This window comes from Arachis duranensis, chromosome 1, assembly GCF_000817695.3.
Source record: "Arachis duranensis cultivar V14167 chromosome 1, aradu.V14167.gnm2.J7QH, whole genome shotgun sequence".
In the NCBI taxonomy this organism is placed as follows: domain Eukaryota; kingdom Viridiplantae; phylum Streptophyta; class Magnoliopsida; order Fabales; family Fabaceae; genus Arachis; species Arachis duranensis.
Window position 1 is genome coordinate 1,662,473 of NC_029772.3, and position 15,832 is coordinate 1,678,304.

General features: G+C 29.6%; 1 protein-coding gene across 1 annotated transcript; it reads right to left on the minus strand.

Annotated features, from left to right (window-relative positions):
* Positions 1-1,189: 1,189 nt before the first annotated feature.
* LOC110281254 (transcription factor bHLH157-like) lies at positions 1,190-3,715 on the minus strand. Its single transcript, XM_052258897.1, has 5 exons — positions 2,678-3,715; positions 2,310-2,411; positions 2,069-2,209; positions 1,662-1,787; positions 1,190-1,411 (listed from the first exon to the last, which is right to left on the minus strand). Exons 1-5 carry the CDS (start codon positions 3,713-3,715, stop codon positions 1,190-1,192), a joined length of 1,629 nt encoding a protein of 542 aa, XP_052114857.1.
* Positions 3,716-15,832: the final 12,117 nt, after the last annotated feature.

Genomic DNA, 15,832 nt, shown 5'->3' on the forward strand with positions numbered 1-15,832 from the left:
GATTTTCGGTCATTAAAGTTTGTTAGAAATTTAATAAAATATTTAAAAAATAATGTTATATATTACTCTTTTATTTTTCACACAGATTTCTACAAAAATTAAATAAAAATCTTGACCTTCATAAAAAATAATTGTAAACTAACTACATTAATTTTTAAAAAATAAGATATAAAGTATTTCAATTTCTTCCTTTTTTTTCATATAATTCTAAACCAAATTATATAGAATAAATTTTTAAATTTAAAGATCTGCAAAATGACACTAATTTTTATTTTTATTTTTAATTTGTCACATCAATATTTTAGTTTAGAATTTAGTTAATATAAAAAATTTTAAATTCATATTTTAATAAATATATAACAAATGTATTAAAATAAATATCGAATTAGAATGTGACACAGATGAATAACTTATATGTTACTTTAGAGAGGATATGATAGCATTCACCTAAGTATTAAGTTTTAAATTTTAAATTCTAAATTTTAATTTTAATAGTATAAAAATAAGATATTAATTGATATTAATAAAAAATATTAATCTCTTTAACATTGTCGGCTTCTCCTTTAAATCTACTAAATAGAGTATATGACGACGATAAGCATCTCAAGCAAATAAAAATGTTTCACCAAAACGATTTATCAAAAGCCTATTTGGTTCACCCATTAAGCCCCTGACAATCCATAATCTTAAAGCAGGACCAAAAAAAAAAATCCATAATCTTAAAGGGATTGCTAAATCCCACTTCTCCGAACTTGGTTTTATTAGTGAGACTAAGAATCAAGCTCGTCGGGTGGAGCAGAAATTGAATTTGGCAGGTTTTAATGATAATGGATCATGCACTGAGGTGGGTTGCAAATGTAGGTTGTTTTTTTATTCTCTGTTTTGATTTAAATGGATGAGATAATTCCTAGCTACCTTAAAATGCTGGTTTCTTGATCTAACTTACTGGGTAATAAACTTCCAAATTATTTGAATTGCTTCATTTGTTCAACATAAGCATTACTTGTCACTCTTGTTAGATTCAATAAGATATGAGCTTCCATTATTCCAGCATGTTAGATTCAACAACTGACCTAGAAGTTAATCTTCTAATCTAGATTATAGAATGAAACATCATCACAGCACAAAAGGGAAAAGAAGAAATTAATGGTTATGTATCCTAATCTTTCATTGTTGCTTTTCTGAAATATCAACCACTGAAGCTTAGTGCCTCTGTCATGGACATAAAAAAGTTGCAACTCTCTTTCTCTTGTTGTTGTTTGTCCAATCTTGAAACACTGCTATCATTCATTACATTGCAATACTTGTTATTATTAGTTGATGAATCCATTCCAGTTCCTGAGGAGTTTTTCTGCTCTACAAGATGGAGAAGGGACCAAAACACATCTATTTTTGTAACATGTCTATTGGCCTGTTCAACAATGAAAACCTGTGATTATCTTTAAGACTCTAAATGTTAGTTCAGGACCACACTTAAACTCAATGATCTTTTTATATTTTAATAACACTTCTTACTTTTATTTTTCATATTAAAAAAAAGCTATTAAATAATAAAAAATATTACTTCACCTTTGCCAAAATTATATAACCACAGTAGGCATAGCATGCAACTAATCTTTATTGCACTTAATTTACATATTATTGTTCACTATTTAACTTACCTCAACAATAAAGCGTGCCCATAGTTTTTTATTCCTTGTTTCCATCTTTGCTTTCAGTATATTTAAACCAAGACCCTTAATTGTGTCAACCATCTCAAGAGAGAACCCTTCCTCCTCACAAAGCAACTATTGGAGAGAGAAAAAAAAAGATTACCAATGAATTCATTGTGGTTAACGAGGAGTGTTCGGGCCAGCAATTTTTGTGTTTTATAGCCATCAAATAGTCATTAATGATGATTTTAATGCTGTTTACATGCTGACCAGAATTTAATAAAGTTGCTGGTCCTAAACTTTTTTTGTGGTTAACAGCGCATTTATAATAATATATAAGCAAAAGTTATTCAAAATTACCACAATCATATGATATGTGAACATATATTTATTTTGATTCCCAATTTTAATCTTACCTCTATAAGCATTTGGCCAGGATGAGACATGTCCTCAACTATAATTGGGCATAACAATGTTTGATGTGGCTCTTCAAATGACCATGTTCCACAATGTTTGCTACCTTCCACACTACTCTCTTGTAGAACCACTCCATTTGCCTGCTCAATAAGCTTAACACATCCAAACAAGTCCAATCATATCTGCTACCACTAAGTGATGAACACTAAGAATATGTAACTAGTTTGATTAATTAGTTACCTTAGGCTTATCTGGTTCTTGTAGCTTGTTTGCATAATGTGCAGTGCTTGACAAGAAACTCATGTATCTGATGGAGCACTCTAACAAATTATCAATGCTACACTGTCACATGAGAAAAATACATATGTCAATAAAGTAATGCTAGGGGGCCAACAATATTTGTGATTGGTAGTCATCAACTAGCCATCAATGATAATTTGATGGTGTGAGATTGGTGTGAGATTTCATCCAATGGCTCACATTTTTCTGTTGGTTACATGCTGGCCAAAATGCAATAAAATTGCTGCCCCCTAAACTTTTCCTATGTGAATATGTTTGTTACTACCAATATAATGTTAGAAACTTATTTCTTAAAGCTATGCATTTACCTCTTTAACATCCTTGCCAGGGATGATTGTTCTCAATTGTTGAATGCAGTCTTGAATCCTCTGGCGATCTTTCGGCCGCGGCCGACTACCCTCCCCTGCCTTGTCCTTCTTCTTGCTAAGTTTTTTCCGCTCCTCTTTCTTCCGAGGCGGCAAAAGAATGGTCTCCCCAAGCTTAATGCTATGACTATCATCCATAACCAAGCCTAGCTGCACTTTCTTTCTCTTGATTTTGTTTGTTGTGTCCGAATCCGGAACCGGCTGGGTCAAGTTGTTTCTAGCCTCAAACCAAGCAAGATTTTTTGTGAAGTTCATTGGAATTGAAATGTTCTCCATCATCTCCATTTTATTGTTTTCTGATGATAACTCCAAAACAGAACTAGAACCATTATTCAAAGGGTTGCAAATTGCTTCTTCACAATTCAAAATCTCCTCAATTGATGAATCTGAGAATAAGACTCTCAACACATCAAAATCAAACTCTGATAGGCATTCAAAGCTGGCAGTATCATCAGCAGAACTCGCCGCCGGTTCGATCAAATTCGACTCGGGTTCCTTGCTTCCTAATAGACAATTCTCATAGCTATCCATAACTGATTTCCAAGAAAAAGAAGTAGCATCACATTGCATTGGTTCTACAAAGGTGTTTGAGTTATTATCCTCTTGTGACGGATCAAACCATTGGCAAATATCGTCCACTGAATTGAAGTCCAAGAACTCTTCTGCCATAATCACTTGATTAGAATGTTGATTTTCCATTGAATTGTTCGTTATGCACGATGAGGTCAATGCTGATTCATATAACACTTGTTCCTCCAATGGATCAAAAAATGGGTCTTGGTCAGTGAAGCATTTCGTAGAACCGTTACACTTCGAAACCAAACCATTATTATGATCCATATCTGATGGTGACAATTGAGGTTCATGCAGAGAATCCAATTCATATATGGAAACTGAAGGGTTGTTGGGGTTCGAATCATATAAAAAATCAAAGGAAATGGATGTCAAAAACTCATCCAAATCATAGTTTTCAGAATCCATGAGAATGCACAAAAAAAAAAAAAGGTTCACACTCTTCAGAATGTATAAGGTAACAACCACCACAAGTATATGTATTGGTCTAGACAAAGATTTAAGATCATTGAGTTATTGACATTCATAAATAGTAAAAGATTTAGATAAACTATTCATAATAAGATGCTCAAATTCAATGCTCATAGATAGTCATTATTTCCAAAGATTGATTTGTTGGGAAGAATTATATTGTTATATAATTAACTTTAGTAAATATTACACTGAAAGCTTCCTAATAATTTGTAGAGATTATAAAAACTCTCTACCATCTAGAAATTGACATAATAATAATAATAATAATATAATTACATAGAACATGATTTCTTTAATGACAAGATTCTATGTTTTTTTTAACTCTTATCACAACCAAAAATGATTGAACTTCATTTTTTTAAACAAATCTTTACACTAAAACAAGTTATTTTCTATAAAATATTATGTAACCAACATTTTTTCATTTTATTTATTTTGTATTTAGCCCAATAGGTCAACACTAGTCAACTTTTTATTTTTTTTTCACAAAAATATTTTTCTTAAATTGTTTTTAAAATATTCAAATACAAATTCTATCTGATGCTATACATCATTAATTTACTATCATGTGTGCCGCTCATAGCTATCACGATTACCATGTCACAGGTAGGTAAAAGATAATGATAACGAAAGAAAGAAATATTTTTGAAAGAAAAAGATGAAATAAGTTATTTAAAATAAAACAAAACATTATAGACATTAAAAACATGGATTTTTATTTTTGTATATTAGATTATAAGTGATAAAGTTTTTAAAGATCATTTAAATTATGTATTATACGTTACTACGGGTGTTTATAAAACGTCAATTACGTTTTGTCTTTATATAATTAAAATAAAAAAGTAATTTTTTTTTACGAAAGGTCACTTTTATTATTAAAATAATATTTTTTTTTACAAAACGTTACTTTTTTAATAATTAAAAAATATTTTTTTTACGAAATATGAGTGACATTTTATACCATCATCATAATAATATAAAATATTAAAATATAAAATATTTTTATATTTCACACTAAAATTATCTATATCTAAAAATTTTAACCTAAAATCGTCTCCTACTAATTGTGTTTTCATTTTCTCACACAGGAAATTTTTCATTTTAATGTTTCAGTATTGTCTCACTTGGCACCCTCTATGATAGATTCGCAGTTGTCAACATGCAAAATGCAATTCCACGTCCTTTAATTTAATTTCCATATTGTCATTTATTCCTCTAAAAAGATCTTAGAATCTTTTATAAAGTGAATATATGAATAATAATGGTGGAAATAAGTATGATTTTAAACCTATCTCTTGAGATCATTTTGACAAGATAGAATCTGATATTTTTAGGGAAATTTATGCGAACGGATTCGATTATTCGATAAAATCATAAAATTGACCCAAATATATTATATTAATTTTGTACTCAATAGATAATTAATTGTAACTAGGTCAGATTTGATTAAATTCGACTTTAATGAGTTCGGATATTATTTTAAGATTGCGAAACTTGAACAATTCGATTACCGATTATATGTTTATATTAATTTTAAAAATATAATAATATATATAACTTTATTTTTCTGTAACTCAAATTCTGATATTTATCTAAGTGTAATTTTAATGATGTATTATTCTTTATTTTTTTATTATTACATATTATTTACATATTTTTTATATTTTTTAATATTTTTTTTAATTTACTTTTAATTAGATATTCGATTACCCAAACTAATCGCACTCGAATTTAATCGACCCATATTGATCTGGGTTTACTTACAAAAATCACAAATTTAAATTAACCCAAAATAATTAAAATGTAATTAGTTGAGTTTTTATATTTTTTCAGTCCGAGTTAATTCGACCATAAACACCCTAATATATAGATAAAGTAAAAGGGTTCGTCTTAAACTCATGGTGTGGATCTCTAAATCTAAATATGCTATTTTAAGTGTAATAGCAGCATCATCTTTCTTTTTATTTATGATTAAGATTATATTATGTTGAAAAAGTATATGGAATCAACTAATAATCAGCAAGAATGGAACAATATAATTAATTATAATTAGTTTTATTAATTTATAATTTAATTTGTTTTTAAATTATTGTTGACCTCGTTCAAAACATGAGGAAAGATACGTTAGTGATAGGAGAGAATCACGGAACAGATCCTTTGATCATTAATTAGTTGATTCCATATAATTAATTATGTAACACATGAAACATAGAAATCATATCCAAAACCATCCAATTTACAAAAAAAAGAAACATCCGTGTGCCTATCAGTAGCAATATCCGGTTAAAGTCACCGGTGCCTCTAGTTTACCAGTTGGCTGATTCTTGGCTTATATAGAATTGGTTCCCTAGCATTGTTGTATTATGTTTTATCTTTCAAAAAATCATTGATTGACCATAATTAATACGCATTGAGTTTGAGCATGCTACTATTTGTTAATGAAAAATTCTCACATTTTATTCTTGAGTTGTATAATAAGGATATTGACAAAGTTATAATTTTTTCTTTCAAATGAGAAAGTATAGGAAATTAATAAAATATTTATACAATATGTACGATAGAGATTTAGAGAATATTAAAAATATAACTATTAGTGTTATTTTTTTTCATTAGCTGAAGCTTTTGGGACTCCAAATCCGAAAGGTCAAGATTTCGATTCTTAGTAAAAGAATTAGATAAACTATTCAAAATAAGATGCTCAAATTCAATGCTCATAGATGGTCATTATATCCAAAGATTGATTTGTTGGGAAGAATTATATTATAATTATGGGTATATATAATTAACTTTAATAAATACTACACTGAAAGCTTTCTAATAATTTTTAGAGATTATAAAANACAAGATTTTGTTTTTTTTTTAACTCTTATCAGAACAAAAATGATTGAACTTCATTTTTTTAAATAAATCTTTACACTAAAACAAATTATTTTCTATAAAATATTATGTAACCATCATTTTTTTTATCTATCTTGTATTTAATCCAATAGATCAACACTAATAATCAACTTTTTATTTTTTGTCCACAAAAATATTAATCTTTTAATATTTTTTTAAATTCTTTTTAAAATATTCAAATACAAATTCTATGTGATGACCATCATTAATTTACTATCATGTGTATACTATGTAACTATCACAACGCTTACCATATTACAGGTAGGTAAAAGATAATAATAATGAATGAAAGAAATATTTTTGAAAGAAAATAATGAAATAAGTAATTTAAAATAAAACCAATATTATAAACATTAAAAACGTCTCCTACTAATTGTGTTTTCATCTTCTCACACAGAAAATTTTCCATTTTAATGTGTCAATATTGTCCCGCTTGCCACACTGATAGAATCTCAATTGTTAACATGGGTCAGAAATCCATCCAATCCCACGTCCTTTAATTTGCGTATTGCCATTTATTTCTTTAAAAAGATCTTAGAATCTTTTATAAAGTGAATATATGAATAATAATGGTTAAAATAAGTATGATTTTAAACCTATATTTGGAGATAGAATCTGTTATTCTTAGGGGATTTATGGGACGGATTCGATTATTCGATAAAATTGACCCAATTATATTATATTAGTTATTGAGTATTAATTTTATCATATTAATTTCGTACCCAATAGATAATTGGGTGTAATTAAGTTAGATTCGATTAAATTCGACTTTGATGAATTTGGATATTATTTTAAAATTGTAAAACTTGAACAACTCGATTATTCGATTAAGTTTATATTAATTTAAAAATATAATAATATATATAACTTTATTTTTTTTATAATTCAAATTCTGATATTTATTTAAGTATAATTTTAGTGATGTATATATTATTCTTTATCTTTTTTACTATTACATATTATTTACATAACTTTTCTTATATTTTTTAATATTTTTTCTAAATTTACTTTAATTAGATATTCGATTCCCAAACCAATTCCACTCGAATTTAATCAATTTATATTGGTTTGGGTTCACTTACAAAAATCATAAATTTAAATTAACTCGAACTATTGATTGACTCGAATTAATATATATTGAATTTGAGTATGCTACTATTTATTAATAAAAAAATCTCACATTTTTATTCTTAAGTTGTATAATATTTGAGTATGCTACTATTTTTTTTTGCTTTTTCTATTATAACACATTTTTGTAAATTTTTGAACTCTTCTCACAGTAGCTATTTTTTTAGAGGTTGAAAATTTCATGCAATAATAAAGAGTAAAAACTATCGCAGCTAGTCGGTTTGGAGTTGTCCGATATATTAAGGAATTATAAGGCGATACTATGTCGACCACTATGTAGTCTATACTCAAGGATCTTGATTTTGTATGTTTACCAAAAGTGGTAAATAGTGGAATAAATTCTAAATGTTGGATTAGTGTATCTCCCAATTCGAAAAGGTGTCTGGATATGCTTTAAATTCCTTTTCTTCTAACCCAAATTTGTCGAAAGCAGGTTTAAACAGGATGTCGGCCAAACTTCCTTAATCTACTAGAGTTCTGTGGAGTTTTGCATTGGTAAGTATCATTGTGATTACGACGGGATCGTCATACCCCAGTGTTATCCGTTGAACATATTCTTTTGTGAAAGAAATAGTAGGCAAGTCGGGGGTTTCAGCCTCCTTCCTGACTTGATAGACTTCTTTCAAATGTCTTTTGCGGGAGAACATAGTTATCTCGACTCCTGCAAATTCTTCGGCTATCATATGGATGTGTCTATCAGGAGTTTGTGGTTGCCAATCTCGTTGACTCCTATCCTGTTCCTCTCTTTTCCTTTTTTATTGATCATCCAATCTTTCTATCAAGTATCTTTCTAACCGACCTTCTCTAATCAGTTTTTCAAGTCATAGCAGTCATTGGTGGAATGTCCATACATATATATCTTGTGGTACTCTCATCTTTTTTATTTTTGATAGGTTGAGGAGGTGGAAGCTTTTCGATATGATAGATTTTTCTGTAGATGTCAACTAGAAAAATTCGTAGTGGGTGTAGTTTTGATACCTTCAAGACTTATCCAAGTTGTATTCATCTTTTTTCTTCACTTCTTTCTCTTTATCTCGAATCTGATAGTGAGAGTTTTGCCTTGGAGTGGAATCTTTTAGGCATTCTCTTCCATGTTAATGTACTTTTTCGCTCGCTCTTGCACCTTGTACAAGGAGGTTGGGTGCCTTTTCGATATGGATTGGGAGAATGGGCTTTCTTTAAAGCCATTAACTAGCTCCATTTTGACCGCTTATGTAAGAAATTTTTGGAGTTTCTAAGCAGGCTTTATTGAATCTTTCCATGTAAGTTTGGAGAGTTTCTCTGACCTCTTACTTGACCCTGAGGAGGCTTGGAGCGTGTTTGACCTTGTCCTTCTGGATGGAGAATCGGGTAAGAAAACTCCTTGCAAGGTCATCGAAGCAAGTTACTGACCTAGGTGGTAGATTGTCCAACCACTTCATCGATGCCTTGGTTAACATCGTTGGAAAAGCTTTTGCAACGAGTTGCATCCAACGCGTCAGCCAAGTACATTAGGTTTATAAAGTTGCTTAGATGATGTCTCGAGTTGGTCGTTCCATCATAGAGGTCCATGTATGGACTTTTAAAGTTTTTGGGAACCCTAACCTGCATGATTTCTTCGATAAATGGATCTTCACTTCCAAGTGGGGTTTCTTCCCAATCTGCATGGTTTCTCCGACCCCGAAGATCGGCTTTCAGTTTCAAAAGCTTTTCTTCTAATTCCCTTCGCCATCGTATTTCTCTTCTCAGGTCTATTTTAGACTCTCATTGTCGTTCTAGTTCCTGCTTGAGTTGTTCCAGTCATCCATGGTGTCTATCTACCAATCCCATAACTTCTGCTGGATTTCGGTTCACCGTGTCCTCAGGTGGGTGTATTTCTGAGTTTATCCTTCTAGGTTGGGGATTTCGCGAAGTCCCATTCCCATTAGAACCGGCCGCTTTATCTTATCGTGGGGTTATTACTATTGCACGATCATCGTTGTGATGTTCTGACTTGGATTCGGATGCCGTATGTCCATCTTTTGAACGATTATCCGCCATGATTGGGTGTAGACTTCCAGGTCCCCGACAACGACGCCAATGTTCTGATGATTACCTGAAATTGGGTTGCTTTGGATTTGAACGTGAGGTTCAAACGCCTTTGGGTGGTTTGGCCGACGTCTTCTGCTGCTGTGATGCTGTCGTCCGATGTCTTGATGGAGATGGGGGTGGTATACTTGCAAGGAGCTCCGATACTTAAGTTAGTAAGGGTATAAGCAGGTTTTTTAGTAGATTGGGTTCGAAGTATACCCGAGAGTGTCAAAGTATTGTATAAGTATATGTATAGAGTCAATAACTATCTTTTTGAGTAATTCTACTTTTGATATGAATAACTGTCCCTTTTTATTAGAGATGTTGTTTAGATATCCCTTCTAGATAAATAGAAAGGTTATAAGAGTTAGTTATTGATTCGGGTAGGTACGACTGGTATTAACATCATCGAGCCTGGCCTTCACAAGGTCGGACAATGAAGTCCCTTACATATTAATTAAATTTTACTTACTTTAGACTTAGCTGTATATTGAATCAAAATATGAATAGAATCCAACTGCATTCTCAAATGATTTTATTTGCAAAACTTCAATTCACATTTAATTTTAAAGTTGTGATTCTATTTTTCCAAGTTACTTTGAAGAAAAATTATATATCTATGTACGGAAGAGAAATTTATGTAAATAGTTGTTATTCCATAAGATATAAAAAGATATAAAAAGAAGAATAGAAGAAGTTATATGTCTATATTCATCTAACAATTTTCTTTCAAAAAATTTCAAATTACTTATAAGATATAAAAGGATGTATGCACATGTGGATGGACCGCGACAACCTTTCAACAATAAATATTCGCAATTTGAAATCTTTACTTGTCTGGAAAAAAATAATGCTATAATAATAAGTCGCCAATTTTTTTCCTCTTTAAACAGACTATACATACTATGATTGACTGGATATATATTAATTCAGCGAGTGGCTACCATTTTCAAGCTTGTCATATTTTCAAGCTTCATCATCATATTTATTAAGTTCGTACCATTATCATCTTGAATTGCCATCCGTTTAGTAGTCACTTCTGTCGTATCAATACAAAAAAACAAACCATCAAAATGGATATTTTTCTTTCAAATTATGATATTATTATCGATAGAAGGAGCATGCTAGATGACATGGACTGCCAATAAATTAATATCTACACTCTAATACACAATCATGTTAATCACACCGCCATCTTATACTTATCCAATGCCAGGTGGTGAGGTCACAATGACCATTGCATGAAGCATGAACAAATTAATAAAAGTAATTTTTTTTCGATATTTCATCATTTATCCAAAGTAAAAAACTACTTAAATTAATTATTTAAAATTAATTGTCTCTCCACAATTTTAAAATTTTTAATTAATTTTTAAATAATTAATTTAAATAATTTTTGTAAATAATAATCTATTAATATGTCAAAAACTACTTAAATTAATTATTTAAATTTTTTTAATAATAAAAAAATATTTTATCTTAAAAACAAATGATCACTAATGAAAAAAAACATTTATTCAATTAATAAGTAGAATGAGATAAGATCTTGAAACTGAAAAATAAACTGAGATTTTGAAGATGAAAAATGAGTAATATGATCCTAAATTGAGAGGAGTGTGATGCCAAAATTGACGGAGTTCAAGAAAAAAAAAAGAATAATGAAATAAGTTGACAATAAATAAGTGTCAAAATTGAGGAGTAATTTTCTATAATCAAATTATTCATAAAAAAATAAAGAATTTGACATTTATAATATTTGTCAAAAATATATATTAATTTTTACATTTAATTATGATCGTTAAAAAAATTATATTAAAATAGCTTTTTTTTTTCTTTTGTAGTGATTGCAATCTACTACCATATCTACACAACACCATTTGATTATTCAAGGTGAGTTGATGAGGTCATAGTGACCATTGCATGAAGCATGAAACTCATTGGATTAATTAAACTCTTAATTGGGTTTTTTTCCTGCTATTTTATCTTTAAATCTAGAAGTTAATTAGTACATACAAAAGTATGTGAACAATTAATTAAGTATGCGACGCCATTGTATACACAACGGTGAATAATGTTTGACTCGTATAATGTTTTTAATCCAATCTTGACTTATCACTCCGTCACTAAAAAAAAATGTAAATGTTACTTTGAATATCGTTACTCTTGTTTCTTAATTAGGGTTTAAATCACGCCCAATCACACCACCTTGTTTTGAAGTTGTCCAAGTAGTAGTATTCGTCTATTTTAAAATTACAAATATGAGTTCAATTGAACCTTTTTCCTTAATTTTTATCGATTAAATAATTATTTGATAAATGTTATGTTTTTATATTTATATCACATATGATAAACTTGTTCAAAAGTAAAAAAACCACGCTAATAAGAATTTACACTAGCTAGCACAGTTAGCCCAATAGCATAAAGTATAAATAATACAAAAGTGTTATAATTTGTTTTTCTTTTTTCAAATATGTTATATACATCGTTATCAATTATTTAGAATATTTTAATTATGTAAGTTTATTATTTTCAGTTAGTTTATTATTGTTTATTTTGTTTATATTAGTTTGATACTATTTATTTTGTTTATATTAGTTTAGCAATATAAATTTAGGTTGTAATTTTTTTCGGTTATTTTTTTTACATTATTTTTTTATTCAAATATTATTTTAAGATCATCCGTAATTTTTTTAGAAATCATTATTTTACATATTTTTTATAATATTATGATTTTTCGGAGAAAATATTACGATGATTCTTAAAGATGTGGCACATATATATGGCTTATCAGTTGATGGAGGTTGTGATCGAATGGATAAATAGTAGTTATAATTTTTTGGTCAACTATAACATGGTGATTTTTGGCAACGAACCCAGTATTAGTAGTTCTGCTGCATGTATGGCGTCAAAATCCAAGCTACGCATAAAAAGTGAAACGTTCATGGGTTGATTGACTGCAAATGGAACCACTATATTTTCTGCGACTACCTTGTCTTTGTCACCGGCTTCGTAGGTAGTTTCGAAATCCTCTTCGCTATCACTATTTATTCCTTCGTACATTTTAGCTATGACATCTTTCATGTCTGGGTTATATACTCATGTTGAATTTCATCTGCAGCTATATGTTTAAACTCAACATATAACTCAATCTTTGGGTGTTGCACCTGAGTTTGCTGGTGAATATGAAACATATGCTAAATACTTGTTTCGTCAACGATTGGCATAATGTCAAACTGTATTAGGCCGCCGAATACGATAATCGAATTCCTGTGGAGAATATTATCCACCTTCTTTAAAATATCACTCTTTATGCTTTGACGGAAACCGTATTATAGTTTCGCAAACGTCATAGTGCATGGAACTACAAACGAAAATGAATTCTCACACACAAAGCTCACTCCTCATGTGTATTCGTATGATCTCATCGTTGTGGTATATCACTATATTTGCACTTTGCAGCATCTTCTGTCACACCAATAATACACTAAATCACCTCTCTCGTAATAAAATAAAGTGGTCATGATCTTCGATTTTTATAGACAGAGTACCCACCATCCAAATCACATGTTGAAATCACATCAAATCAACAATTTATGCGTTTTCGACAAGGACCATGCATGTTGCTTGGATGCTCGCCACGTGTCCAACACGCCAACCCTGATCTGGACACGTGTCTAACACGCATTCTGCATGTTGACTCAGCACGTATTCTACATGTATATTGGACTTACTCTACCTGCAATGTCCATCTACCTGTAATTACGCCAAAAAAACCTACTTCCAACAAAAATATCTAAATTTTTTCCATATAAAAAAAATGAGCCCTCGTAAACACCAACTTTTAAATATTCGAATAACTCACTTCAAAATATCCTAAGCCAATCAGATAGATTGGCACCCCTGTTTTATTGGAGACGAGACGTTGGTGGCATCAACTATAGTTATGCACGCAAGCTCTGTGTGTCTAATGTATACTCTAATTTGGGAAGCATGCTTGAGGTGCAAGAATTACAATTCTTTCGTCACTCACGGAAGTAATAGAACTTTTCGTATAGGCTGATATCATAACTCGATTTACCGAATCTTTTTCAACGGATGCTATGTACAGATGTACTAAGGTTAAGGTGGACTTAGCATTTGATTAAATAATTGAGGCACATCAAACTTTTGTTACACTTGACTTTGAGGTCCCTTTTGGCTTCTAGTTGCGCAATGATGCCGCAAAGCCCAACACATTGGAAAAAATCAAACAAGAGAGGAAAAATTTAATACTTTTGTTACACCATTTGTTAACCTAAGAATATTGGTCAAAAAAGGAGGAAAGAAGCTGATTAAGCATGGTGAATAATTTGGGTAAAATATATTTCAAAAATAACATTTTGTGGTATTTTTTAATTCAATAGGTTAAAGATTAATTCATCACAAATCTAAATTATTTTAAGAGTTTGTCGTTAGTCGATGGGTTATTACATGCATAAGATGGAATTCGAGGACCGACACTTATTTAAGCGGGCTAATAAGCTAATCATATATATATATATTTGTGTATAAATATACTTGATGAAGGGCCAAAGAAATCTTGATTTGTTGTTGTTCAGGCTTCCAATTAGATTGTATTGCTAAAACCCTTGCTAGGATTTTTCAATTGTGTTCGTCTAACTCTAATGTTTATTCTCTCACTATTAAAAGTAGTCTAATAGATATATTTTTTCATTCTAATAATTATGATTGGATTATACAATTAAAATAAGTTACTAAAATTAATCACTAGTAACATAAAATACATATTGAAATATAAAATTATTTATACTCTGGCACAATACTTAACTAGGCCCAAAATGAATAAAATTCAATTTACGGATATTATCCAGACCAACACCTACCTGACCGTAATAAAAGTCAAATACGGCGATATAGACTTAGTCCTACTTATTTAAATAAGTAACTAACCCTCTTAATATCTCCTATTAATCTAAAAAAGGGATCTCAACAACCTTCCTAATAAAAGGGAATGACTATCTACCATCAAAGGTAGAAAAACTCTAAATGATAGTTATTGACTCTACATCTATACTTATAAATACTTTTACATCTTCAGGTATTTTTCGAACTCCAATCTTATATACTTAAAACGCTTGCTAACTTAAGCATCATAGTCTCTTTCAAATACTATCTCTACATCTTCACAAGGAATTCAGATGACTTCATCCCTGCAGGAGAAAACGTTGGATCTTTCACCTAAAGACATATGGACCTCATGTTCAAACCCAAATCATCCTAATTCTAGGTAAGCTTCGGAACAAAAATATACATTAAAAATAAATTAATAATATATATTTATATAAAAATACATAACAATTAATTTTAATTATTATATATTTATAGATCATATTATAACTTATTATTAGAATAAGTTTTATCAGACAATCGTTAAATTATTATAATTTACCATCAAGATTATCTATAGCAAATTTTATGAAATTTGCATATTGTTAAATATAATGTATAATCAAATAAATCTTTATTTATAAAGTTGTATTAAATTAAAAGACATTAAATATGTCTATTGATTAATCTAATGTTTATTTATACATGATATAAAAAGGATTAAAATAAAAAATAATAATCAATATGAAATTATTTAAGATGACAATTGTTTGACAAATTAAATATAATTTTATTCAATCGATGTAACAATTTAAAAGTTATATATATATACTTGTGTTATTTCAATTTTTTTTTCTGTGTATATATATAAAAGAAATCTTCTATGAAAGCAAAGTTGGATTTTGCTGGCAAAGCAAGATATATTAACATATATCCCCCATTCCCCGTTATTTCTGTGCTAAGGGTTCATTCACTGTATTTGCATTGAAATGTGATGACTTGGTAAATAAAACTAGCAAAACGACAATAACTTTCAAACAAGGAAATTAATTTTTTTTTTTTTTAGAGAAGAAGAAGAATTCTATGCTT

What these genes read in the sequence shown, in the direction of transcription:
- LOC110281254 (XM_052258897.1), bottom strand. Translation starts at nt 3,715, where the DNA reads ATGGATTCTGAAAACTATGATTTGGATGAGTTTTTGACATCCATTTCC. An exon ending in AAGAACCAGATAAGCCTAAG is followed by an intron (nt 2,210 to 2,309) that starts GTAACTAATTAA and finishes CTTATTGAGCAG; the next exon opens with GCAAATGGAGTGGTTCTACA. An exon ending in GGGCACGCTTTATTGTTGAG is followed by an intron (nt 1,412 to 1,661) that starts GTAAGTTAAATA and finishes ATTGTTGAACAG; the next exon opens with GCCAATAGACATGTTACAAA.